Below are 27,729 nucleotides of genomic sequence, written 5' to 3' on the forward strand. Positions count from 1 at the left end.
ACAACCAAAAATAAAATAAAATATGTCATATATATATATATATGTATATATATATATATATATATATATATATCACATATATATAGGACCTATATCAACTTCCCTCCCTCTATCTTTGGGTGACTGCTGGCAGTTACCTAGGCCTGTCATCCTACTGAGTAGAATGTAAACTGAGTCTCTTAGGGCCCAGTGCACTCTCAACCTTGTGGAGGAAGAAGGCCCGAGAATCCCCAGCCCTGGAGGGGGGGGGGGGTAAGGGAGCTTTACTTGGTGCTTCTTTCTATGGACTTGGACCACTTGCAGGTTCAAACAATCCTGCTTGCTTGGCCGAGTGCTGGTGGCTCACACCTGTAATCCTAGCTACTTGGGAGGCTGAGATTTGAGGATCACAGTTTGAAGCCAGCCGAGGCAAGGAAGTCTGTGATACTCTTTATCTCCAACTAACCACCAGAAAACTGAAGTGGAGTTGTGGGCAAAGCACTTGAGTGCTAGCCTTGAGCAGAAAAGCTTAGCACCCAGGCCCTGAGTTCAAGCCCCATGACCAACAGCAACAACAAAAACTCTTCTTGCTGCTTAACTTTGCCTCAGGACCCAGAGTCCTATTTTAGTTTCCTCATTTATTTTTATTTTATTTTATTGTCAGTCATGGGGCCTGAACTCTGGGCCTGGGTACTGTCCCTTAGTTCTTCAGCTCAAGGTGAGCACTCTACCACTTGAAGTGGCACTTCAAGCCTTTTCTGCTTATGTGGTGCTCAGGAATTGAACCCAGGGCCTCATGTATGCAAGGCAAGCATTTTAGCACTAAGCCACCTTCCCAGCCCCTTATTTTAAACATCCCACTTGCGTATAGACACTGGGAATCTTCTTTTTCTTTTTTCCCCCCTTTTTCTTTTTGGCCAATCCTGGGGCTTGAACTCAGGGCCTGGGCACTGTCCCTGAGATGCTTTTGCTCAAGGCTAGCCCTCTATCACTTCTGGCTTTTTCTGTGTATGTGGTACTGAGGAATGGAATTCAGGGCTGCATGCATGCAACAGTCATGGGGCCTGAACTCTGGGCCTGGGCGCTGTCCCTCAGCTCTTCAGCTCAAGGCTAGTGCCCTATCACTTGAGCCACAGTGCCACTTCTGGCTTTTTCTGCTTATGTGATGCTGAGGAATGGAACCCAGGGCCTCATGCATGCAAAGCAAGCCCTCTACCACTGAGCCACCTTCCCAGTCCCAACACAGAATTCTTGTGAGGAGATTGTAGATATCATCCACCTGTGTGTGTGTGTGTGTGTGTGTGTGTGTGTATGTGTGTGTGCACACACACGCGTGCATGCATGCATGTGTGCACTGGTACAGGGGGCTTGAACTCAGCATCTCAGGCTCTCACTTGGCATTTTCACTCAAGGCTGGCACTCTGCAAAACCCATACTAGAGCTTTATTTATTTACTTTGCCAGTCCTGGGGCTTGAACTCAGGACCTGGGCACCATCCCTAAATTTTATTTGCTCAAGGCTAGCACTCTATCACTTGAGCCAGTGTCACTTCTGGCCTTTTCTGTGTATGTGGTACTGAGGAATTGAACCCAGGCTTCATGCATGCTAGGCAAGCACTCCAGCACCAGGCCACATTCCCAGCTCGTGTGCTTTAAATCTTGACGGAGGGTTGGTCTCTCTACACCCTGCCTCCCACAGGTAGAGTCAGCTGGGGACTGCATGCTAGTCTTCCAACTGGGCCGTCAGCTGAGCCCCCATTCTCCTCATCTTGGTCTTTTTAGGATCACCCAGTGCCCAGCAAAGACAAGCCATCTCCAATGCACCCAAGTGTTGTGATTCTCTCCAACCACAGTCTGCCATTCTTCAACCAAACATGTACCCGTCTCCCGGGACTTCCCATCTCTATGAGCCCATCTTGGGTCCCCCAACCATGCTGTCACTTTTAACACTGACCAAAAGTCTGTGAGCCTATTGGGGCATCAAGGGACGGGGGGGGGGGTTACTTATTCCTCAAATATTAAGGGTTCAAATGTTCAAATCCCAGCTCTGCTTAGTGTATGACTTGGGGAGGAGGGGATAATTATGTAACTTCTTTGTGCCTCCCCTATGCAAAGAGAAAGAGCAATTCTCCCTGATCATAGGATTCCAATGAGCATGAAAGGAGTTAATGCATGTAATTAGAGGAGGTGAGAGGTTACTAACACAGGTTAGTAGTTCCAGTGCGCAGCTTCCTAGATGAGGAAGCAAACGCCCCTGAAGACAGAGGCTGCTTCGCTCCCATCTGCCCAGTAAAGGTTCATGGGTACTGACAGCATTTCCTGTTTCCTAAGACTGTCCCTGTCCCAGAGCCATTCCCAAGTCCTTCATAGACGTCCATAGCAGGATTCACAATGAAAATGTTAACTCGTACAGAAGTAGATGACGGCCATAAATGCACAGCACACACCACTGCTGGAGCGTATGAACACACTCAGGAAACCTGTTGAATCCACATAGCTACTGCCCCCAAAAATGACACCATAAAAACTCAAAAGTAAATGCAAAATTTAATGGGGAAAAAAAAATGAGTACAAAGTGAATGAAAAGGAACCAAAACAGTCAATGAATGAAGGGGGTAAATGAATGAACAAGTGACAGCAGTTAAGATTAAAGCAATGTTAACATAACAGAAGAGCAAGCTGGTGTGCACCACAGGCCTCCAATCCATAACATGGGGTCCCGCTCAACTAGGGAGCCCTTACATAGACAGACACAAACACCAGCAGCCAGTCTGCACCATTACAAGCTGATTCAGGTCACCCACACTTCCCAGACCTGCCTTGTGCCTGTGAACTGGCCTAAGTATTAACAACATCCTCTTCCTCTCTCAAGAGTCCATTTACAATAAATTAGATGGCAATTCTCACATGAACCAAAATGGCTCAGGTACAGTAAGTGCCAACATGATTCTATAGGACAGCCTACCAAGGCTATAATAGTGCCAACAGATGACCAAAAAAAAAAAGGGGGTTAATAACCCATGCTAAATAGAGGCCAGTTTTAAGCTCACCTTTGTATACCAGCAGTTATTGTGGTCTCAGCTAAAGGTAACAGAGTTCCAAACACAGTAGGGTTAGAGGTGCAATGAGGTTTGCTATAGCTGATGGGACCTGTCTTCTCCCAAATTCTGGTACGTCTTGGGGCCCACAGATAAGCAATTAGACACAATTATGGCCTTCCAAGGTGCCCCAGGATGTGACTGGCAGGGTCAACCTACTCCAGAGTCCCAGGTTGACCTATGAGACAGGAGTCAGCATTTCTTCTATATCAGATAACCTGCCGGGTCATTCCTTATCACCAGAGATACACTAACTAGGACAGGCTATGTTGAAGATCATGCTTTGCCCCAAGGAATTTCACTTGCAGGGCTGCTGGCCCACACTGCACAGCTGCCTTGGCTTTTGCTGGCTCACCTCCGCAGATGCCCACACAGAAACTTCTGTTTTGACATCACAACTACAGGTGGTGTTATTGTGGAGCTAGTGAAGCTGAATCTTCGGGGTCCCTTCTAAGGCCCTGTACCTAATTATATATCTGATTATTTTTCTTGAAATAATTCCAAGACGTCAGTCTTGCAAAACAAAATCAGGACTTGTCCAGGTCATGGCATACTACATAAGAGAATTTTCACTTGGGGCAGCAATAAAACCTGCTCTACTCCTGATGTGAGGAGCTCATCCCAGGAAAAGTCTGTTCTGCCTCACGCTGAATAGAACATCTTAGAAAGGCAAGGGGATGCCCAGGCTTGGTCCTAGACATCAGTGCAGCAGGCCAGGCAAATAGGGGAAATGGTGAGGAGAAGGAAGACGGGATGGTGGTGGGTGATGGTGGTAATGGTGGCAGAGAAAAACCAACAACCCAGTAGAAATGAGTGCAGCATCCTCGGGCTCCCAGCAGGGGGCGCGCGGGAGCCAGCTCCTCCAGGGGAGGCCTGTGTGGGCCTCTTGGAAGCCCAGCACAGCTCAGAACAAATGCTGCAGCAATATTAATTGATTTCCACCTTCCTAGTGCTTGAACTCAGGGCCTGGGTGCTGGTGCTAAGCTCTTTTTAAATCAAGGCTACTGCTCTACCACTTGAGCCACAGCTTCACTTCTGGCTTTTTTTGATAGTTAATTGGAGAGAAAAAGTTTCACAGGCGTTCCTGCCCGGTCTGGCTATGAACAGTGATCCTTAGTTCTAAGCCTCCTGATCTCAGCTAGGATTACAGGTGTGAGCTACCAGAGCCCTGTTCCATCCTCTATTTTTTTAATCAGGTCATTCTTTCCCCCCAACTCTGATGCTCCTGATGGCTTGGAAACTACCAGGAGTATAGAAGAAATGCTGGTAGTACTTTGTTTTGGTCAGTTGTGGGGCTTGAACTCTGGGCCTGGGTGCTGTCCCTCAGCTCTTCAGCTCAAGGCTAGCGCTTTACCACTTAAGCCACAGCACCACTTCTGGTTTGCAGGTATTTAACTGGAGATAAGAGTCTCATGGACTTTCTTGCCTGAGCTGGCTTTGAACTGTGATCCTCAGATCTCAGCCTCTTGAGTAGCTAGGATTACAGGCGTGAGCCACTGGCACTGGACTGCTGCTAGTACTTCCTTAAAATGTTCCCTGGAACATTACAGCTGGAGGAGGGAAATACTCTGACTGCTACGTTTTTTTTGTTTGTTTGTTTGCTTGTTTTTTTTCAGATTGTCTTAATACATTAAGTACTTTCATCTCTTCATCCTGTGACTCAGCCAGGAAAGAAGAAAAATGACTTTGAGGTAACGGAACACTCTTTGCATTCCGAATACGCAGGGCTGGTTTGAAGTCTTATTTGGAGTCAAACACTTAACACACACACACACACACACACACACACACACACACGGAGTGTCTCCGTTGGCAGGTAGCACCCTCGGGAACAGAGACGATGCTTTGGCTGCTGTTCCATTTACATTCACAGTAAAAAGACAACAACAACAACAACAAAATGCTGGATGGAGAAAGGGGAAAGGGTCATGTTCATGTTCCACTCTCATTGGTAAAGAAATTCCAAACACTGTCATTACAGGAAGTTTATTACCCACCTCTCCCTAGATATATTAGTCGGTACTTCATACATAAGAGAAGTTTAGAGGGTGGTTTTTGTTTTGTTTTGTTTTTAGTTTTGAAAAAATAAAGGAATCTGTTATTTATGAAAATAATGGGAGAGGAGATTATTGGTCTTTACCCGGGTGCCAAAATCTAGAAGTGTTCCGAAGTTATCATGCGTAGTAAGCTCTAGGTTAGAAAAAAAAAAAACGCAACGGAAAGGGGGAAATCGGGCAAATTTTGTAGCATGATACCAAACCACAGACCACACACCTAAGGCACCGCGAGAGTTGCCATCTTGATAGTGAACTGTTAAGGCCTTAGCATCACCAAGCTGGGACCTTCACTAGAGTGACACAGTCACCTCTCCATCAAGGGATAGTGACACTGTAAATGGAAGACCAGCCACTGGCTCTGAAAAAAATAAACCTCGTCAGTTTTGGATTCCAGCATTCATGGCTTTTGACATTTGCATAGAGAAGGGCTAGCCCACCAGGTCCAGGGATGGGGAAATCCTGGGAGACCAGGGCTGGGTTGGGTTGGGGTTTGGAGTTGGGGAAAGGGAAGGGGGGGAGCGAGGCAAAGCTGTAAACACTGGAGTCTGTACCGGCTCCTAGTCCATCCTCATACCAAGTTATAGGAGAAGGGTCACAAGGTGTAACTCAAGCAACTTAACACATGAAAGTCTAAAGTCCGCTCTTGACATGTAAGTCTGTGCGTGCATTAACTGAAAAATAAAAATAAAACAAACAGAACAACAACAACAACAACAAAAAACAGACACATTAAAAAAAAAAACCAACAACCACCACCACAACAAAAAGATACGTAGACCGAATCAAAACAGAAGCAAAAGACAGCGAGATGGACAACTTGGGAAAGGGCAGTTCAGTTTGGCATGTGTGACGAACAAAGCAGAGAATTCGCTTCAGTTTGTGTCGTCGCAGGCTGAGGGTCAAGATCTGATTGGGAAGTAATGTCGCAAAAATGGATTAAAATGTGAAGAACCAAGTACCACCAACCCAAACCTATCTAACTAAATGCTCATGAAAAATTCCCCTAAATGCACTCTACACCAACCCCATGGATCGGGGTAGGGAAGCGACAGGCCCTTATAACCCAGCCTACCCAGCCTGGCTCCATGGTGAACACTGGAAGAGTGTTCTCTCTCCCGTAGGCCCAATTGGAGCCTTCTGGCACAATGGGCCAACAAAAAGGGTCTGTCTTCCAGGTCCAGGCCTGGACAACAACATACAAGGGAAATCAGATGTCAGTGACAATCCCCCACCCCCCCCCCCCCCCCACGGTGAGCTCCATCCAGTGGGCCTGATCTGCTATATACAGGTCCTTGACTTCCAGGGTTGTTTTTTTTTGGTGTGCCAATATTGGGGCCTGAACTCAGGGCCTGGGCATTGTGCCCAAGTCTTTTATGCTCAAGGCTAAGGCTTTACCACTTGAGCCATACCTCTACTTCTTGCTTTTTGGTGATTAAATGGAGATAAGATTCTCATGGACTTTCCTGCCCAGGCTGGTTTTGAGCTATGATCTTGAGATCTTAGCTTCCTGAGCAGCTAGGATTATAGGCATGACCCACTGCTGTCTGGCTTTACAGCTTCTTTCTTTCTTTCCTTCTTTTCTTTCTTTCTTTCCTTCTTTTCTTTCTTTCCTTCCTTCCTTCCTTCCTTGCTTGCTTGCTTGCTTGTTGGTTATGGGGCTTGAACTCAGGGCCTGGGCACTGTCCCCTAAGCTCCAGTTTTCTGATAGCTAATTGGAGGTATGAGTCTCACAGACATTCCTGCCCAGGTTGGCTTTGAACCATGATCCTCAGATCTTCTCAGCCTCCTGAGTAGCTAGGATTACAGGTATGAGCCACCAGTGCCAGGCCACAGCTTCTTTTCTAGGGACCCTGCCTACCTCTTCTCTAACAGGATGCTCTGCACCATGCTGGCAGGGACGAGGGCAAAGTCACTTTGGGTTATCACAGGGCTCCCTTTATACCCCATCCTCTCCAAGAGGAGACACATTTCTGAGCTGCCATCTTGAAACTCACACCTCAGGCCCCTAAATGCTCACCAAGCCAAGGGCTGGGCATGGGATGAGGGTTGGAGTAGAGACAAAATCCTCATAGTAGAGGGGACAGTGAGGCTAGATCCTCTCTGAAGACAGACAGGGGCTTAAGCAATCCCAGCGCTGCCAGAGTCTGGGGCGGCCCAGCAGGCACTGAGATAGAAGAGACTACAAAGAGGATTAGAGTCTAGCCCAGAGCAGAGGTCTTGGGAATGGTAAGGCATCCAACAATTGTTGTTATTGTTATTGGTTGTGGGGCTTGAACTCTGGGCCTGGGCGCTGTCCCTCAGCTCTTCAAGCTCAAGGAGAGCACTCTACCACTTGAGCCACAGCGCCACTTCTGGTTTTCTGGTGGTTCATTGGAGATGAGAGTCTCACGGACTTTCCTACCCAGACTGGTTTTGAACTGCGACCCTCAGATCTCAGCCTCCTGAGTAGCTAGGATGACAGGCGTGAGCCACGGATGCTGGGCTGGCATCCAACTCCTAAGTACCAGGTTCTCACTTCCTGAGTGAGGGAGGTACGTTAAGATTCTCTTTTCTCGGTGGGCACCTGCCTCTCAGCACGCAGGCATGACCTGTGCTCATGCGTGGGATGGGACAGGAGAGTAAGATTATGCGTGTGCAAGCCCATGTGTGTTCAGGCGTGCAAGAGAAGCAGCATCGAGTGGACACAACCAATGCTCTAGCTGTACTCCAGCTAAAGGTATAGGAGCAGGCTATGAATAATGCCAAGGTCTGCAGTGGTGGTGGTGGGGGGTGTAGGTCCACTGGTAGAGCACTTGCCTAGCACGTGCAAAGGCCCTGTTGGATCCCCAGCAAAAATACAAATAAAAATAAAATCAATGAAAAGAAAGAAAATAAAAATAAACAAATAAAAGAAAGCTGACGAGGGAGGAGTACTTGGGTCGGTCCACCCAGCGGGTCAGCTGAGTGTGTATTTCTGGAAGCTGGGAAAACTTCTTTCCATACTTCTTTCTCTACTGCCTCCTACATGAATTCTGCCAGCCTCTGCCCCCTTGAGGACATGGAGCCGCTCCACATGCCCTTTGGAATAGTTGGGTGGTGACCCTAATGTCCAAGGGCAGCGCTGGCTGACCAGTGCTTTTGGCTGCCACCTGCTGGCTGATGGAGGTCCTACACCCACTGGCTAGGAGACTAAGGCGGGACATGGCACAGCTGTCCACACAGAAACATGGGAGCTTTTGGAATAGGGCTGGGAATGCTCCTAGTCCCAGGCCTTGTCCCTGCTCTTCCTTGAGACTTGCTAACCTCCCTGCCCCTGGGGCCTAGCCCCTTCCGCACCATGCTGGGGCTGCTGAGGGTACTGTGGAGAGGAAATGAGGGAGTAAGAAAGAGCAAGGGGAGAGGCAAGCAGGAGGAGAAAGGGATGTGGGAGAGCCCAGGTCATCACTCTAGGGAGAGAGAACAGGGCTGAAAGAAAGACAGATTGGGAGACATCAAGAACATTACTATAAGAAGAAGAGACTGAGGTGCTAGTGGCTCACACCTGTCATCCTAGCTACTGGCGGGGGGAGGGGGCCCCATTTTTAAGCCAACCTGCATAGGAAAGTCTGTGAGACTTATCTCCTCTTAACCAGGAGGGGAGGGGGAATAAAAAAGGCCAACAGTGGAGCTGTGGCTCAAGTGGTAGAGAGCCAGCGTCGAGTGTAAAAGCTAAAGAGCAGTACTCAGGCCCTGAGTTCAAGTCCTAGTACCAGCACGGGGGGGGGGGGGGGGAGAGGAGAAGAAAGAAGAGGTGGGAGAGCAAATACAAAGGAGAGAGAGAGAGAGAGAGCAAGACACCAATGGGTAAGAGAGAGCTAAGGGGGCAAAGCTGGGCCATGGATGATCAAGAGCAGCAGAAGGAGACGCAAGGTGGCCAGAAGGAGGGGCAGCGCGGGAGACGGTGAGCACACGGGAAGGGGACCCTGCCCAGGGAGGGGGGAGCCACCACCTACTTCTTCTTATCCTTGTCCTTCCTTAGCGGCTGCTGCGAGGTGGCGTGCAGGGCCTGGGACTGCAGGGCCTCCACGGCGGCCTTCCTGCAGTTGAAGGCGTTGGTCTCGTCTTCGAGTTCCCGGCGCTTCTCCTCCACCTTGCGCTTCTCCTCCTGGTGGATCCGCTTCAGGTGCTCAAACTTCTCGTGGAGCTAGGGCAGAAAGGGGTGCACTTTGGTATGGGGCGGGAGGGAGATGCTGCGAGTCTTCACCTCCACATCTGGCTGGCCTGGCCCTGGACCAGGCCACAGTGCCACTTCCAGCCATTTTCTGTGGATGGGGTACTGAGGAATCAAACCCAGGGCTTCGTGCATGCTAGGCATGCCACTAAACCACCTTCTTTTTTGTGTCTGAAACCAGGACTTGAACTTGGTACCTGAGGCTTTCACTCACTGGCTAGCGCTCTACCAACTGAGCCACGCCTCCAGTCCCAGCACGCACCTCTCTTTCTTTCTCCTTCAACTCCAGCTCTGTCTCTTTGACCTTGTTGACGAACATCTGCCTCATCTCCTCCTCCTTCCTCTGCAGCTCGCTCAGGAACTCCTTCCTCTTGGCCTCGTAGGTCTCCTGTAGGCTGTGGAGATGGCAGGGAGGGAGGTTAAAGGGTGTGGGGGTGGGCGTAGACTCGGGAGGAAGGGGGAAGGGGGAAGAGCAGGCTAAGGTCACAAGACCCACACAACAGACGCTGCTGGTGACCTGGGCAGCCGGGGCTGTGTCACCTGAAGGGCTGGCTGTCACCATCGCTGTCCTGGAAGCCCATCTCTTCTAACTTGCAGCGCCGGTACAGCTCATAGTGCCGACTGTGGGTCTGCTCGCGCAGGTCCTCCATGTTCACCCGGATCAGCATCTCCCGCAGCTTCACGAAGTCGCAGTGGTTCTCGTTCTCCACTGGAAGTTGGGGGCAACATGGGACATGAGGGGAAGACAGGGGTTGATTGGCCTTAAGCAGCAGGATAGGGGAGACAGAGTTCAGGCCCACCCATCTGGGGATGCACCCCCCCCATCCTGCCCCCATACTCACCCTGTACCACTCCCCAAGGGTACTGCCGCGCTCGGACCAGTTTGTTCCCCACCTTCACCTCCTCGGTGCTGCCCACCACAGCAAAGGGCAGGTGCGCCTGCAAAGGGCCCGGAGGATGTGTGAGCGCCATGCTGGTGCACAAGGAGCAGATTCTCTCTCACTGCTCCCAGAGTCTCAGGAAGGGGTTGCTAGGGGTTCTGAATAAAGACCCTGGGTTATTGCTGGGTGTGGGTGGCTCATGCCTGTAGTCCTAGCTACTCAGGAGGCTGAGATCTGAAGATCACGGTTCAAAGCCAGCTCAGGGAAGGAAAGTCCGTGAGACTCGTATCTCTGATTAATCACCAGAAGTTGGAGCTGGGGCTCAAATGGTGGAGCGTCAGCCTTGAGCAAATAAAGCACTCAGACCCTGAGTTCAAGCTCCAGGGCTGGCATCAAACAGTAACAACAAAAGGCCCTGAGTCTAGAAGCTTACTGGCTCTCTTGGAGAAATGTTCTAGGTCTTCCAAACAGGGCAGAGAGCTGAACTCTTGCCCTCCTCGCTGGTGTTTCTGACTCCCTGGGAGTCAGAAACCTGTGCATAGAGCCTGTACTCCAGAAATTAAGAGAACATTCAAGTGTCCGGGAGCATTTCCAGCACATGCCAAATACCCAATTCCTCCTGTACCCTGCCCACAGCACACAGGACTAGCCTGCTCCACATGTTCACCCATCTGTCCTAGAGAAGTTAGAGGCCGAATTCTAATTCAGAGTCTCCTGAAAGGGTTGACTCGGATCTGTGCTGGCTCTAAGCCCTCTGGCCCCAGGAGCACTCACATTCATGACCGCATTAATCTCTGCCACAGCCTCATCGTCAGTGGGGAACTGGTAGATCTGGACTCCATTGCTGACCAACTCGCCCATGATCTTGATCTTGAACTTGTGCAGCTCACTCTTGGAGATGGTGTCCGCCTTGGCAATGATGGGGATTATGTTCACCTGTCAGGATCGGGGAGGGGGACAGACAGCAGGTTAGTTGGCTAATGAGTGGTCCCCAACTGTGGGCAATCCTAAGTCACCAGCCCTGTCCAGGTTACAGAAGATTTGGAAGCCAGGAAGATAAGAGCTTCTCCCATGGGCAATCCCAGTCCACACTTAACCACCATGGCCATTTTGATGGACCATAAAAGGAATCATCAGCTGCAATGCTTCTTACTGTCCTAGTCCCAAACTACCTCCCACCCCAGGAAGTCTCAGCTTGGACCTAGATTGCTCTAACAGTCTTGGCTGGCACCTGACAGAGCAAGGGTGGGAAACTACACTCCCCACTGAGCACCAAAGATGATCCCCCAGCATCTCCCTAGCCAAGATGATCCCATTTATTTATTTATTTATTTATTTATTTATTTATTTATTTATTTATTTATTTATTTATTTTGTGGTCATAGGGCTTGAACTCTGGGCCTGGGTGCTGTCCCTCAGCTCTTCAGCTCAAGGTGAGTGCTCTACCACTTGAGCCACAACGCCACTTCAGTTTTCTGGTGGTTCGTTGGAGATAAGAGTCTCATGGACTTTCCTTCCCAGACTGGCTTTGGACCGCAATCCTCAGATCTCAGCCTCCTGAGTAGCTAGGATTACAGGTGTGAGCCACCAGTGCCCAGTAGATTATTCTTTTAATTTTTATTTTTTATTTTTTGCCAGTCATAGGGCTTGAATTCAGGGCCTGGGCATTGTCTCTGAGCTTCTTTTGCTTAAGGTTAGCACTCTACCACTTGAGCCACAGCACCACTTCTGGCTTGTTCTGTATATGTGGTACTGTGGAATCGAACCCAAGGCTTCATGCGTGCTAGGCAAGCACTCTACCACTGAGCCACCTTCCCATCTCCAATGTTATCCCACGTATCGCAGTGAAAATTTATACCTGAGATGGGAGGGGGGGTGATTTAAGAGATGACATGACTGTGGGGTGTGGAGGTGGGGAGGGAGGGTGGGGGTGGGGCAGTCACCAGGACCAGCAACCCTTCCCAGGAAGCTGCCCTCACTGTCCTCATAATACCTCTCCTCCCCCCTCCCATCCCATTTCTGGCTTCACTTTTGGCTCTTACTGAAGAAGAATCAAGGAAGAAACCAAAGGGGAAGCCATACCAGAGAGGAAAAGGCAAGTGCTAGGAATCAGGAACTGTGCAAGATGAAATGAGCAGACAAAGCTAAACTGGGAAGGGATGCTCTGGGGAGCCGGTCACAGGGAAGTGGACATTATTCAAGAAGGAACTAGGAGGGCTAAGAAGGAAAAGAAAGAGATTCAAGGCCAGACCCAGAGCCAGGCACCGGTGGCTCACGCCTGTAATCCTTAGTCACTCAGGAGGCTGAGATCTGAGGATCACGGTCCAAAGCCAGCCCGGGCAGGAAAGTCTGTGAGCCTCTTACTCCAATTAGTCACTCAGAAAACCGAAAGTGGCACTGTGGGTCAAGTGATAGAGCGCTAGCCTTGAGCTGAAGAGCTGAGGGATAGCGCCCAGGCCCAGAGTTCAGGCCCCATGACCAACAAGAACAACTACAAGGCCAGACCCAAAGAACAGGGCTCTGGAGAAAGATCCCAGAGTTCTGGCAAGCCTGCTGGAATAATGGAGAATAACAATGCAAGTTGCAATGCAAGAGGACCAAGCCGAGAGGGACTGCGCACAAGTCCCTGACTCGGCGAACAATCTAACTACAGCCATTACATCCCAGAGGAAGATGGCGGAGCCTACAGAAGAAGGGGGGGTGGGAAGGGAGTACCTTGCTGTCTAGTTTCTTCATGGTCACCAGATCCAGAGACTTTAGGGAATGCCCCGTGGGTGTGATGAAATAGAGGCAGACATGGATCCTCGTGTCGTGGTAGTCAAAGAGGGAGCGGCGGATCTTCAGTTCTTCTTGTAGATAGTTTTCAAACTGCGCGTCGATGTAGTCAACTATAGGCCTGTAACTACAGACAGCTCTATCACCTGGGAGATGGGCAGCTGGGCTGCAGGGTATGGGGCCCCAAACCACACGAGCTACCCCACCTCTACCTCCCCTCCCTGGGAACCAACAGCTCTGCCCTGTCTGGTACAGGTGGCTGGTCCCTAGTCCTGACGACTCTCCCAATAAATCGATTCTCCCTGGTTTGTGGGCAGCTATAGGGCATCAGATATTCCCCTGGCCCCCTGGCATGTGAGGGCATGGCCATTCATATGGGGACCATTGGGAGCAAGGAGTGATTGAGCAGTTTTAGACCTAAGGCCCAGGCAGATGGGATAAAGGCTGGGGGGGGGGGGGGGGGGAGTCTCGCCCTTCCCGCCTCTTGCCTCTCATCCTTGTTGATCTGATCCCCGAAGCCCACGGCATCCACGATGGTCAGTTTGAGGTGCACATTGCTCTCTTGGAGGTCATAGGTCTGGGGCCGGAGGCGCACACACTCCTCGTGGTGACTGGCTTCCTCTGTCTCGAAGTTGGTGTTGAAGAGTGTGTTCATCAGCGTAGACTTGCCAATGCCAGTCTCCCCTGGGGAGCAGGGACAGCGGGACAAGAACAGGATGATCAAAGTCTGGAGCCACAGTGAGCTAGCCTTCCACGCCATCCCTCACTCTCCCGGTCCCCTGTGAACTTTCCCTTCCCCCTGAGCCCTTAGAAATAACGTGCATGAGGTGGGGCTGCAGCTTGGTGGTACGGTGCTTGCTTAGCATGTATGAGGCTCCTATGCCCTAGATGGCCTCTTAACCAAGCAAGGGGGAGGCTCAGCCTCCTTTCTGAGTGACACCTTGCAGAGGGCCTGGCAGAGCACTCTGTGCCCTGCTGGGAGGGCCTTGAGATGCAACCCCCTCCCCCCACCAGAGCCCCCACACTGAGGTTGTGTTGGTTCAAATATATGCTGGAGATTTACTCTATGATCTGTGATGAAGGGCAGAGTCTGGTTTTTTCATAGTGTCTTTTTTTTTTTTTTTAACACATAGGAAGAAGAGTAAATGTTTTCCAAATCAATCGATGAGCACATGGACTTACATCCCTGAGAGATGATCACAGTTTATAAAGGACTTCCATGGGCCCAGTCCTGCTTCCTCTTCCTGATAATGTTCAGTCAAGTCCTAGCTCTAATCCTGTCCTTGACCCTGGCAAAGGGCAAGGACAACCAGACCCTCATCCCAAATCTCAGAAGTTTCATTCTTCCTGGGAGAACCTTCACAAAGCTCCACAGGTGGCCAGGGCAAACAGCGCCCCATTCTCCTTGAAGGTTCTCATCCGTTTTTGATCTCACGTGCCTCCTAGCCAGATCTTGATACTCACCCACACAGAGGATGTTGAAGCTGAAGCCCTGTGTGACTGACTTGCTGACCAGCTGGTCAGGGAGGCTGTCGAAGCCCACATGGCCACCCAGGGACAGGCTTCGGGGCTCGGGCTCCACATTCTACCAGAGACAAACAAGGCAAGGTAGTGAGTTCACTGGAGAATCCAGACCAAGTTAAGGAGAGGCTACAGGTTGGTCAAACCATCCTTGCCCTCTTGTGCCTGAGCTCTCAGCTCTCAGGGACACACCTTGGGTGCTCTGGAGCTCCAAGTCCATCATGCCAAGCTCCCCTAGAGGGGCTCCTGGTTCTGGCCTTGCAAAAGTCCCTTAAATCCCTGCATCTCAGCTCCATCTGGGATGACCAGATTTGTTTGGGGTTGTAGCTCTATGTTTCAGAGCACAACTAACTCCAGAGAGTCTGGCTGCTACCCTGTGGGGCTCATGGACCTTCTTGCCCACCCAAGAGGGGCCCCAGATGGCCCACAGGGAGGGGGGGGGTTCTTTTGCTTGTTTTGAGGCTGGACATGAGCTCATGATCCTCTTGCTTCAGCCTCCTAAGTGCTGGGATAACAGATGTACACCATGATGACCAGTTCTCTTGAGTCTTTTGGGGATTTTTTTTGGGGGGGGAGGAAGTCATGGGGCTTGAACTCAGGGCTTGGGTGCTGTCCCTAAGTTCTTTTGCTCAAAGCTAGCACTCTATCACTTTGAGTCATAGTGCCACTTCTGGTTTTCTGGTGGTTCACTGGACGTAAGAGTCTCATGGACTTTCTTGCCTGGGCTGGCTTTGAACCCCGATCTTCAGTCCTCAATCTCCTGAGTAGCTAGGATTACAGGCATGAGCCACCAGCATCTGGTTCCCCTGCATGGTATAGACTGGAGTGCATCCATAGACCAATTAACCATATTTGTAGATTGCACACAATTTTGCCACCTCCCCACCCCCCCCCCACGCAAAAAAAAAAAAAAAGACTGTTAAAAAATCTAAAGAAATTTCAAACCAGGCATGGTGGCTCATTTGCAATACTAGCTTCTTGGGGGCCTAGGGTGTGTGGGCTAAGCCCAAACCCCTTACCATGGCATTTTAGGCCTTCCTAACCAGCTTGATTCCAGCCCAGCTGGCTAGTTTCAATTTCCCTTTTCAAGCCTTTCCAGTATTCATGAAGACAGCCTACAACTGGAGCTCCCTCCTCCTTTTGGCATTCTCTAGCAATCCCTAGTTTCTGGCTATGCCATCCTCTCCCAGCTGTGCTTTGTTTGGACGATTCTAGAGGAGAATGCAAAGGGCTTGACCTTAGCCGAGAAGTGGGCAGCAGGTCCCAAGTGAACAGGGGCTAGCAGAGCTGGCCCATGGCACTATAAAAAGAAACCCTAAAGAACGAAAGCAGAGGGTTCAAGGTCAGACCCCCCAGCTGTGAGGATGGTTCGTCTGGCTTTCTTAGGCATGGGTGGAAAATGTGACCTCTGGATGGAAGGAGCCCAGGCTCAGCCCTGATTGGAGGGCAGACCCACACAGCCCCACCTCCTCCATCCTAAATGTCTGTGCTCTAAGCACCGACTGGAAAGAGCAAGGACAGGAGGAGAATGATCAGTCTCGCCTGCCCCATCTCCAGCATGGCGGGGAAGCAAGAATGCGGAGCCCAGCCCAGGAATCACCGACTACCGAGACAGCCCTTCCACAAATGTAGATACAGTACAGTGGGCAGAGGGAGGAAGACCAGACAGGAAGGCTCTGAACTCCTGCCCTAAAAGGGCTTTCTTCAACATCTGGATGCCTGCCCTCTGAAGCCACACCTATTACCTTGGCCTAAGCCCCTCTGGCCAGTCTCTCTTCACAACCAGAGCCCTATGGCACCTGAACCATTCTTTTGCTACTTATATGCCCTCCTCCTGCAGCCCTGTGCCAATGCTTACAAATGTCTGTTGGAAGCTTAGAGCTCATATGACCTCTCTGGTCACGTATAACCCTCTGCAAACACATTGGAGTTGCTTGTAAGCCTTTCCTCTTCAACACACACTCTCTGTGTCTCTCTCTCTGTCTGTCTCTCTCTCTCTCTCTCTCTCTTTCTCTCTCTCTCCCTCTCCCTTTCCTTCGCTCCCTCTCCCTGTCTCTCTCTCTTTCTCTCCCTTTCTCTTTCTCTCTCTCGTTGGTCATGGGTCTTGAACTGTGGGCCTGGGCACCATCCCTCAGCTCTTCAGCCCAAGGCTAGCGCTCTACCACTTGAGCCACAGCGCCACTTCCAGTTTTCTAGTGGTTTACTGGAGGTAAGAGTCTCATGGACTTTCCTGTCCGGGCTGCCTTTGAACCGCAATCCTCAGATCTCAGCCTCCTGAGTAGCTAGGATTACAGTTTTGGACCACCAGCACCTGGATCTCTCTTTTTTTGTGCCAGTACTTAGGGCCTCTTGTTCTCACTTGGCTTTTTTTTTGGGGGGGGGGAAACCTCAAGACTGGTGTTCTACAAATGTAGTCATTATATTCAATATACATTATGTTAAAAAAAAAAGGAATTATGTAACTTGAAGGTAGGGACACAAGAAAGAAAATGGAAGAGTACAGAGGAAGGGGTGACAATGACCAAGAAGTACTCATAACCTGATTTATGGAACTGTAACCCCTTTGTACAACTACTTACTAAGAGCAATTTTTTAAAAAGGCTAGCTTTCGAGCCAGGTGCTGGTGGCTCATGCCTGTAATCCTAGCTACTCAGGAGGCTGAGATCTGAGGATCAAGTGACTGAACAACAACAACAAAAAAGGCTAGCTTTCTACCACTTGTGCCACATCTTCACTTCTGGCTTTTTGCTGGTTAACTGAAGGTAAGAGTCTCTCAGATTTGCATTGAGCCTCTGTGTCAATCTCCTAAGTAGCTACGATTACAGGCTGAGCCACCAGTACCTGGCTGAAGTCTCTGTTCTTATAATTGGCTCTTCCTCCCTATTGCCTATCCCCAGGACACTGTGTCCCATCGCCTTACTAAACCCAGATCCCCTGAAGGCTGCAAACACAACCCAATAATCAGTTTCAGGGCTTCTCTCCCAGGTACCCATATTAGAAACTCTGCACCGAGCCCAGGGTGTGTGGGCCAAATCCAAACCCCTTACCCTGGCATAGAACTTGCTAACAGACTCAATTCCAGCCTAGCTGGCTATGTCCAAGTTCTCTTTCTGAGCCTTTCCTGGGGCTCTTGAGCTTCAGGAAGAGACTCTTTCCTGGCCCTTGAGTACTTACATCCAGACCCTTGCTGGCAATGATCCCATGTCCTGGCACTGTTAGTTATCTCCATATGGGACTTGGTTCTCCACCTGTTTATTCCATTTGCTGCTGGAAACTGGCTGCAGGTTGGGGAGATCGTATTTCCCATTCCTCCCTGCCTCCCCGCACTATGCTGGGGTATAAGACAGAGCTACCATTTAGCAGGCACTGATAGCATCGCTAACAGCTACTGCCCCAGCAGGCCTTACATAGGGCTTCATTATTTGCTCCCTGCTCCACCTGCTCATGGCAGTTCGAGGATCTCATGAAGAACAGAACAGTTACTCTGGAGGTTTTTTGTTTTGTTTTTTTGTTTGTTTTTTTTTAACTTTTCAGGCGAGACGCAAAGTGTCTAAAAGTTAAGGCGTGCTGTGCTTGCATAGAGCAGGCTATGTGTTTATTCATCTTCTTCTTCCAAGGGTGACACAATCAGGATGCAATCCAACATCCTGTAGTCTGCAGCCAAAACCCACCAAGTCAGCTGTGTCTGGAAACCACACATACACACACACCACCACCACCACCACCACCACCACCACCACCACCACCACCACCACCACCACCACCACCACAGTACCCTTGCAGAAAAAAAAAAAACAAAAAACAGGCCATCACAAGCCTCTATTCCTCTACTTTCTTACCAGCTGGGCGCTGGTGGCTCACATCTGTAATCCTAGCTAGTCAGGAGGCTGAGCTTTGTAGATCTTGGTTCAAAGCCAGGCTGGGCATGAAAGTCAGTGAGACTCTTATCTCTGATTAATCACCAAAAAAGCTGGAGGTGGAGCTGTGGCTTAAGTGGTAGAGTAATATCCTTGAGCAAAAAATGCTCAGGGACAGTACCTAGGCCCTGAGTGTGAGCTCCAGGACCAGCACACACACACACGCACACACACACACACACACACACACACACACACACACACACACACACACACACACACACACACACACACACACACACACAGAATGGCCACTGGAGACAAGTGCTCTTCCCTGGCTTCAGGAAACTAATGTGACCTTGACCTTCCAGCTTTACTGGGGGGGTCAATCTCACTAATGCCAGCCTCCCCAACCATACATTTGACATCATTATAACACACAATCTAAAGCAACTCAGTCCTCCAAGTGCTCCCCAGGTCCCTGCTGACCTGGGTAGGGACACAGTCCCAGGAGGAGCCTCTGAAGCATCCCCTCTACATCCCAGCTACTAGGACTCAGAGACTGAGTCCAGGTTCAGGTTTCTCATTGGTTGCCCTGCCATCTGGCAAGAGCCAATCAGCATGATGATGCTATGACTGGTTCAGATAACCTTGATGATGGGAGTTCTCTAGCGCTTGTGATTGATGGCGTCTTGACTCCCAGTCTACAAAGGGAAACTGCACGCACAGGGACAAGAGTTAGTGAGGCAAAGAGTCTCCAGGGAGAAAAGGTATGAAAGGCCAAGGGTCTGAGGTCACAATCATGGGAAAGAGTAGAAGTCAAAGACAACACTGGCTCCTCTCTGAGGAGCACCACGTGCTAATGAGGCCAGTGATTTCCACACAGCCTATTAGGCCTTCCCACTGAGGCACCGAGAAGCTAGAGGACAAACCAGGGCCCAGCAGGCACTTGCCCTAAAGTACTCTACTACCCTGCCTCCCCTATTCTGAGAAGACTGCCAGCTCCTCCCCATCAGATGGACACACTCATGGGACACATCAGCTATGTGCCAGGTACTGGGAGAGCAGAAATGAACCACTTGACACTTGATGGTTCATTCTAAACTGAAGTGCCCAGGGAGGTAAAATAAGTGGAAAAAGAAGAACACTACAGTAAGACTGATGACAATGACCACAACAGCTAACATTCATCGCTCACTGTGTACAACGCTAATCTCACTTTTCCATTCAAGGTTGGTACTCTACCACTTGAGTACACCACTACTTCAGGCTTTTTGATGGTTAATTGGAGATAAGAGTCTCATGGACTTTACTACCTGAGCTGGCTTCAAACCACGATCCTCAGATCTCAGCTTTCTGAGTAGCTAGGGTTACAGGTGTGCGCCACTAGGGTCTCTAATCTCATTTAATCTGCAGGTCTCTCCCCACCCCCCTTAAAGTCAACTGTAATATGTGCTCCATTTTTTTTTTGACAGTCCTGGTGCTTGAACTCAGGGTCTGGGCACTGTCCTTGAGCTTCTTTTGCTCAAGGCTAGCACCCTACCACCTGAGCCACAACACTATTTTTGGCCTTTTCTGTTTATGTGGTACTGAGGAATATCGAACCCAGGGCTTCATTCATGCTAGGCAAGCACTCTACCACTGAGCCACATTCCCAGCCCCTGTGCTCTCCATTGTACAAGAGATTAAGTAGTTTACAGGAGACCAGGCAGCTCTTATAAGTATGGATGGACAGAGCATAGTTGGGAAACCCACACTGGTCACATTGCTCTGCTTCCTATTGGATGCCTGACAGCTGATGACATAGCCAAGTGTATGTTGGGGGGGGAGGGGTCCCCCAGGAAGAATGGTGGGGAACTCATGCTTGTGTGTAGCCCATGGTGGCTGCAGTTCTGCAACTCCAGCCAATTGTGGGAATGTAGGAAAGAGTAAAGTTGCCTGTCTGCCACTTTTTTTTTTTCCAAGAGAATCTAAAAATGCAGAACTTTATGTGAAATCCTCTCCGTTCTGAAGGCTGAAAACCAAGACAAAATTGAGAACGACTGGGAAGAGGGCCCCGGGGCAACAGGCCAAGGGGTTGGACTAGACTAAAGGCCTCAAAGTCTTGTAGAAGAGGAAGCTGTGTGGGTGATGCAGCCCAGACTCTGTACTTAGAACTTGGAGACCTACAGAAGACCCTTGGGGAAGATCCTTGGGGAGCCTGGGGTGACTTCCCTTGATTCCCAGGAGAAGCAGATCCTGCAGTCTCTGTTTTCTTTTCACACCCCTAGCAACCTGGGCTGTTCACTCAGGGGGCTCTAGATGTCTTCAAAGCCCTAGCAAAGACAGAGAGAGGTAGGAGGCAGAGAGCTGGCAGCTCTGACCTTTACAGACACAATGAAAAACTCATGAGGTGGCCATTATCCCCTCTCTAATCACTAACAAGCTTTTGGTCCCTGAGCCAAGTCCCGGGTTGTTTCTGTGTTATCATTCCTTTGGCACATCAAAGACCACAACAACCAAAAATAAATAAATAACTGCTCCAACTTGCTGTGATCTTCCATGCCTGGCCAGCTAGAACAAAGCGGAGGACAGTATTTAGTTATGCAGCCTAGTGAGTAACTAGGACATCTTTTTCCTGGTCAGGAAATGCTCCCTCTGGAGTCTTCTGGATCAACTCTAATTGCCAGCTGAGAGATGCTGCTCATTTCTGTAAGATGTGAGGTGGGCTTTGGAGGAGATAATCATGGAACAGGCTTTTCTGCAGAAAGAACTCAGAAGCCACTTGTTGTCCAAACCAACACTGCCAAGGAAGCTGTAAGTGGTTGACTGATCCTTGATTCCCCAAACCAGGTGGGTGTTGAGATGGGTGGGGTAAGAATAGAGGAATAAGAGTCATGAACAAGGAGTAGCCCCCCCCACCAAACCCAGGTCTTCTACAGAGTGCTCTGACCTTTGGGACAATATGTAACATCTAGTGATCTGTGCACCCTGCCATGTAGACCAGAAGCCCACTTCCCGGAAGAGCTGCAGTTCCGGGAAGGTCCTTATGAAGTTATTCAGCAATGGACCCAGGAATCATTGCACCAACTGAGAACCTTCTCTACCCATGTTCCTGGCACAAAACACCACCAGCTCTAGCTTCGGCTCCTCCCAGGAGCCTGGGCCTTAAATAGCCAGAGCAGAGGCCTCTGGCCAGAACCCATGGTCATATGTACAACTGTCCTTGAGCCCAAGAAGAATCCTAGGAATTTTCCCAGGAAAGCCTGAGGCTTTGCTCCCAGGACTCCACAGCAAGCTTGTAAGCCCACGTCAGAGGTTATGGGAAATAACCAGGACTGTATGTGACAGAGGGCGGGAATGGGGCTACTACTACTCTGGGCCTAGAGGGGGAAAAACAAAGGCAGGACATTACCTGTCTCAAATCAAGACGATACCATTTCTCTTCTACCATGGCAACACAACACACAGGAGAAGGCTCAAGAGGGAATAACTTTCACAGTGTCACCGTGGAGGAAGGCAGGTGACAATGACAGGAGGGTGGTCACTCTCCACCCCCAAGAAGTCCAAGGCCACCCATCCCCAGGCCCCAATATTTTCTCCTCTCTGCTTCTCTGTCATTGTGAGGTGCCTTCTTTCTTTCTGCAGCCAGATTGCAGCTTATTAATTAAGGGCGGTTTGATTCACACTTCTGTCGAAAAACAGATCTCTGGGGGAACCAAGGGCACATGCCGCCCACACCCCAAGCCTAGGACACAGAGACACTTCCTTGGGGTTTGTTGCACAGCCTGAGAGGGAGAGGTCCACTGCTAGTACTGTGCAGGTGTGACAAGCACTGCAGGCCCCAAAGGTGCTGGAACCTCAGTTCTCTACTTGGTTACTAACTCCAGAGGCAGCTCACTGCCTGGCAACTGGGAAAGCCACAAGTGGCCTGGCTTCTTGGAAGGAGTGAAAACTGCATGAAACTCTGGCCTCAGAAGGGAGAAGGAAGGGCTGGGCATGGGGCCTAGTGGTAGAGTGCTTGTCTAGCATGCATGAAGCCCTGGGTTCCACTCCTCAGTACCACATACACAGAAAAGGCCGGAAGTGGTGCTGTGGTTTAAGTAGTAGAGTGCTAGCCTGGAGCAAAAGAAGCTCAGGGACAGTGCCCAGGCCCTGAGTTCAAGACACAGGACCGGCAAAAAAATAAAATAAAAGAAGCATGCATGGGTAGCACTGAGGGCCAAGGAGGTGCAGGTGGTTTATTATACATGGCTGTTGCTTGCCCTTCACCCCAGCACCAGGCAGAGGGTCAGGGTTGCCCCAGGACCCACAGAGGAGGCTGAGAGTGAACTTGGGTGCATAATCACAGCCTCTCTTGAACCCCAAGCCTCAGGAGGATAGTCAGACATGCACCTTTATTCTTTTTCCCTGGCTTTTGTAACCTCTAACTTGACCTACGAAGAGGTTGAAGACACACAAGGAGGCCATGCATTCTGAGAAGGAGAAAAGCGAATTTGCCCCCTAGACAACCAGGAAGGCCAAACCGCAGCTACCGCCACGAGAAGCCTCTTGCCCGGTCCGCTGTGGCCTCTTCCTGAGGGTACCAAGGCCTCCCCAGGAAGCCAGCAAAGAGCAGAGCACCCTGCTCTCCCCTTAGGGAGCCCTGATCTCCCCCACCCCTCCCTCACCTTCCCCAGACAGGGATGCCTTGTTCCTGTCTGCCTGGAAAACCGTGGGATCCCAAATGGCAGCACACAGGCAGGAAGCCCAAGAAGTACACAAGGGGCACACGGAGTCCAGCCAGCCCTTAAGGCCCTTTACTCTGTCGGCCCTGCAGCTGCTGCCTGGGCTGGAGCCAGACATTCAAAGTAGTGACTGCCCTCCATTAATCTGCCTTCACTAGGTCAGTCTTAGAGCTCAGAATCCAAAGGCCCCACCCCCTTGGCCATCCCCAAGCAGTCTCCAGGTACTAGGGTGGGGATTGGGATTTGCAGGCCTATCTTTTACTGACTGATGGCCAATAGGAGTCATGCTGGCTCCTCTCCTCAACCACAGTCTGTTGGCATCAAAAAGATGAGGGAGCCAGGTTCGGGTAGCTCACGCCTGTAATCCTAGCTACTCAGGAGGCTGAAGGAGATCTGAGGATCGTGGTTCAAAGCCAGTCTGAGCAAGAAAATCCACGAGTCTTACCTCCACTGAACCACTCAGAAAACGGGAAGTGGCGCTGTGGTTCAAATGGTAGAGCACTAGCCTTGAGCTGAAGAGCTGAGGGACAGCGCCCAGGCCCAGAGTTCAAGCCCCACGACCGACCAAAAAAAAATTAATTTAAAAAAAGATGATGGACACGAGGCATTCAGAGGCTTTTATCAAAAAGGTCCATGCCCTAGGGCTCAGTCTCTCAGGTACTGTGGTTAAGTCTCTTCCTGCCACATTCTCTGTTCTTACCCTGGTCAGTCAGCCCTTCATTGAATACTCCCTTCGATCCCCAATGCTTTCCCCTCAGCTTTGCAGCCCTGATCCCCTCCCAGCAAGATCCTGGGACACTGGGACACTGCCACGGTGGAGGGAGGACCAAGCAGTCCCATATCCTGGAGGAAAAAGTCAGGGCTGCAGCTTTGCCCGGGGTGCCCATGTGTGACCCCACCCTTCTATGTGACCAGGCCCTGAGAACTGCACAGATCTACGACTTGCTCAGCTGTCATTTCTCCTTCAGAAAGGCTTAGCAGGCAGGTTCCTGGTCATTTTCAGCAGACAGGAAGATATCTCCCCCTCCCCCTCCCTCCCTCCCTCCCCCCACACTGTGACAGAGGATGTGAGCACCACTTGGGTAAGAAGGGTGCCACCCACGTCCCTTGCTTAGGGACAGAATATAGACACTCCCTGGATAGTCTGCTTCACAGGGAAGTGTCAAGATTACAGGGGTGACTACGGAAGTAGCAGATGGTGCTAGGATAAAACTGGGGAGCTGGGGAGGGTGGGGGGGGGAAGGTAGGTGCCTGGCTGGGAAGAATGCCAAGCATGCAACTGACAAGACTCACGTTTCTCCTCTCACCCTCCTATCTTCATTTTGTCCAGGCCCTACAGGGTCCCTCACCAAGGAAGTCTGTGTACCTTGCCCCAGGCGATGCTACCAGGAGAATCACAGGAGCTGAAAACCTTAGAGTCGTAAAGAAAGAGCCTCAGTCAGAGTCTAGGAAGGAGGAAGGCCCAAAAGTGAACGAGAGTGCCCAAAGAGGACAAGAGAAAACAACAAGAACTCTCAAGGACTGTTTTGTTTTGTTTTGTTTTGGGGGGGGAGGTGGTCATGGGGCTTGAACTCTGGGCGCTGTCCCTCAGTTCTTCAGCTCAAGGCTAGCACTCTACCACTTGAGCCACAGCACCACTTCCCGTTTTCTGAGTGGTTCATTGGAGATAAGAGTCTCATGGATGTTGCTGCCTGGGCTGGCTTTGAACCGCGATCCTCAGATCTCAGCATCCTTGAGTAGCTAGGATTACCAGTGCCCGGCTCCAAGGACTGTTTTCCAACATATGTGTCCGTTGACCCAAACTTCTGACTTGCTCAGCTGTCATTTCTCCTTCAGAAAGGCTTAGCAGGCAAGTTCCTGGTCATTTTCAGAGGGCAGGAACCCAGCACACACCTCCATCTCAAAGTCAAACGTTGAGCTCTTCTAAGCGCCAGGTTGGGACAGTTCCCAAGCTCACCTGCAGGGCTGGTCTGATCACAGTGCAGGCCGGAGGGGCAGTAGACACCTGCTACAGCTCCACCCGAGACACCTGAACATGACTATCAGCTACACATGGCAATTAACTTGTTACAAACTCTTCGAAGAATCAGTATGCTTGGGCCCATTTTACAGCAAGATAAAGGAAGAAATTATTTCCCCAGGATGACAAGCTAGAAAAGAAGAGAATGGGAGTCCAGACTCCCCAAATGCAAGCCAAGCTCCACTCAAGATAATCCACACAAAGGCAAGTCTTCCCAGGAGGCTGAACTGTCGTCCAGGATGTAGAGGGCCTGAAATATGTCCATCTGTCTAGCTTAGCTTGACACGGTAATCAAACCCTAGCACTCAGTCCTGAGCCTGTCTCTTTTCTGTGGCTCAGCTCTTGATGGTTAATGCCTGAACTGCTCATAGAAATGGTCCAAAAGCAAACAAGGTGGATCTTCCAAGCAGATGAGGAAGCCAAGCCTCCCACCCCTACCTCCCCGCAGAACTATCTCTGGACATACAGTGCTAGCAAGCCCCTACAGTAAAAGCATGCAACAGACCAAACTCTCCGCTGCCTTCTAGCACATCTGGTCCATAGACACTGAGGATCAGGTGTCATTTATTGTGCCCTTACCATCCGCCCTACACTGGATTCTCACTGAATCCCAGCAACAACCCTATCAGGAAAACAGCATCTCTATTCTATCATACAAAGGAGAATACTGGGGGAACTTGTCCAAAGTCGTATGACCGACACATAGCAACCAGGATTCATTATCAGGCTGTCTGATTCCTATCAAAACATTCCCATCTGGACATGATCAAGATCAACAGTGAGAGTAACCTCTGATCATAGACAAGACCCAGACATAACTTTCTGGTCGGCTGGGCACAGAAAATGCACACTGACACCAACATAAGCCTACACAAGTGTCTCTTGATCTCCAGTGACTTGGCAGGTGAGTCAGGATTCAGCGCTGCCTTTCTTCAGTCTGTAAATTCCAAGTTTCTGCACAGGGGTGAAGTGGATCTCAGGCGGGCCCCTCCCCCTCGGAATGTGCTCCCCAAGTAAATTCCCTGACCCGATACCTAGTCCTCTTCCCCAGGTCTACCAATTCTAAAACCGGAACAGTTCCTGCTTTTAGTTGTGCAGAGTTCCAAAGGCCGACCACAAAAAGTATTTGCAGACGGAAGAGGAAATTTACATATAGAAATTCGGATGACAGTATTTATAGCATGAATTACATAAGTCCTGGCTCCCTTATTTAGCCCCAGAACCAATTCGTTATCGGTCACATATTCAGAATTTCTCTCCCCCTCCCGCCTCTCTTTCCAAACAGCCCAGGGCCCTCCTCCCTCTCCTCCCCTCTCCCCTCCCCTTCCAGCAGACCAGGGCCTCACAAGCTGGCAAGAGGACAGAACTTCCTTCACTGTCACAGCCCAACCTCCCAGACACACCCAGATCCAGCCTCAGACACAGGGGAGCGCAGTCACCACCAGACCCAAAGACCTCCACCCTCCCTGGGAGAAATCTTCTCCTTCTTTTTTAATCCTGTAGGAAGTTAGCTATGAGCTGGCTCAGATCCAGAGATAACCCACCCCTGGCAAGAGAAGGTAGACCCTGATCAGGGGGTGGGGAAACCCAAACAAACACCCCGATCGACTGAGGAATCTGAAATTGCGCCTGGCAGTGGGGAATTCGGCTGCCGCAGACCCAACCCACGGAGGCCCCGACCCGCCTGGAGGAGAGTCGCACCCAGGATGCAGGCGTGGGGAGGGGAAGTGGAGGAAGGAAGCAGAGGAAAGGACACCCAGGCCCAGGGGTGTTCACGACTCAAGTGTGGAACCGTCCTGAGCTCATCTGGGGGAGCACTTCGCCCTCGATCCCTTTGGGTTTCATCCTCACGGTGGTGTGTCTTTTCCAACAACAGCACCTGCGCGGCTGGGGAGATGGGGAGGGGGGGGTCTCCCCAGCCGTGCCAAGAACAGTACTGGAAAATGTGGGGTGGGGAAGGGGGTTTCGGAAGGGTCCCTGATCTCCCCCAGTTATCACCAGCATCACAAACACTCTGGACTCGGGGATCCGGGTCTGTCGACATTCACACCTACCCGGAGCCCGGCGGGGTCCTCGTTGCTCCCCGCGAAAGGGGTTTGTTCGCTAGCCAGGCGCCCCCGACGCCTGCCCGTCACCCCGGGACGCCCACCCTCACCCTTAACTCCAGGGTCCCCCCCATACACATCTACAACCCCCCCCCCAAGCTGGCCTGGTGTCGAGAGGCCCAGATCGTGACACTGACAGCCCGCCCGGCGCGCCCCTCCCCAAGAAGCCCCCCTCCTCCCCGCACGCAGCCCGCGCGCGCCCCTCTCCAAGAGAACCTCCCCCCCCCTCGCGCGCCCGCACCCCTCCACCCTCAGCCTGCTGGCCAGGACCCTCACCGAGACGCGTTCCAAGTCCGTGGCCGCCATGGTGAGCTCCGCGCCGGCTGGCGGGGGCCGGGGCTGCGGCGAGCGCCGAGCGCCGGGGCGGTGACCGGGACCAGCCGGCTGCGGGACGCGCTCCGCCCGAGCGGCTGCAGCTCAATGGATCCAATATGGCCACTTCCTGGAAACTCCTCTTTGGCGGCGGCGGGTACAAGCCGCGGAGCCAACTCCCCCCGCCTCCACCCCGCGGGACCGGCCTCCCCAGCCCGGCCCGGCTCGGC

The 27,729-nt window shown here is 51.0% G+C and overlaps 1 protein-coding gene across 2 annotated transcripts; it reads right to left on the reverse strand.

Annotated features, from left to right (window-relative positions):
- Window positions 1-2,513: 2,513 nt before the first annotated feature.
- Window positions 2,514-27,729, reverse strand: LOC138808208 (septin-8). Of its 2 annotated transcripts, none has more exons than XM_069994192.1 (10): window positions 27,464-27,729; window positions 14,443-14,563; window positions 13,467-13,662; window positions 12,919-13,105; window positions 10,978-11,139; window positions 10,165-10,261; window positions 9,863-10,031; window positions 9,585-9,717; window positions 9,105-9,295; window positions 2,514-5,804 (listed from the first exon to the last, which is right to left on the reverse strand). In XM_069994192.1, the coding sequence occupies exons 1-10, from the start codon at window positions 27,491-27,493 to the stop codon at window positions 5,801-5,803; spliced, it is 1,290 nt and encodes a 429-aa protein (XP_069850293.1). In that variant the 5' UTR covers window positions 27,494-27,729; the 3' UTR covers window positions 2,514-5,800. The 2 variants fall into 2 exon arrangements, with proteins under 2 accessions (XP_069850293.1, XP_069850292.1); XM_069994191.1 differs by lacking the exon at window positions 2,514-5,804 and adding an exon at window positions 5,820-6,039.

Source organism: Dipodomys merriami, unplaced genomic scaffold (assembly GCF_024711535.1).
Source record: "Dipodomys merriami isolate MVZ:Mamm:240054 unplaced genomic scaffold, mDipMer1.0.p SCAF_447, whole genome shotgun sequence".
Taxonomy (NCBI): Eukaryota; Metazoa; Chordata; class Mammalia; order Rodentia; family Heteromyidae; genus Dipodomys; species Dipodomys merriami.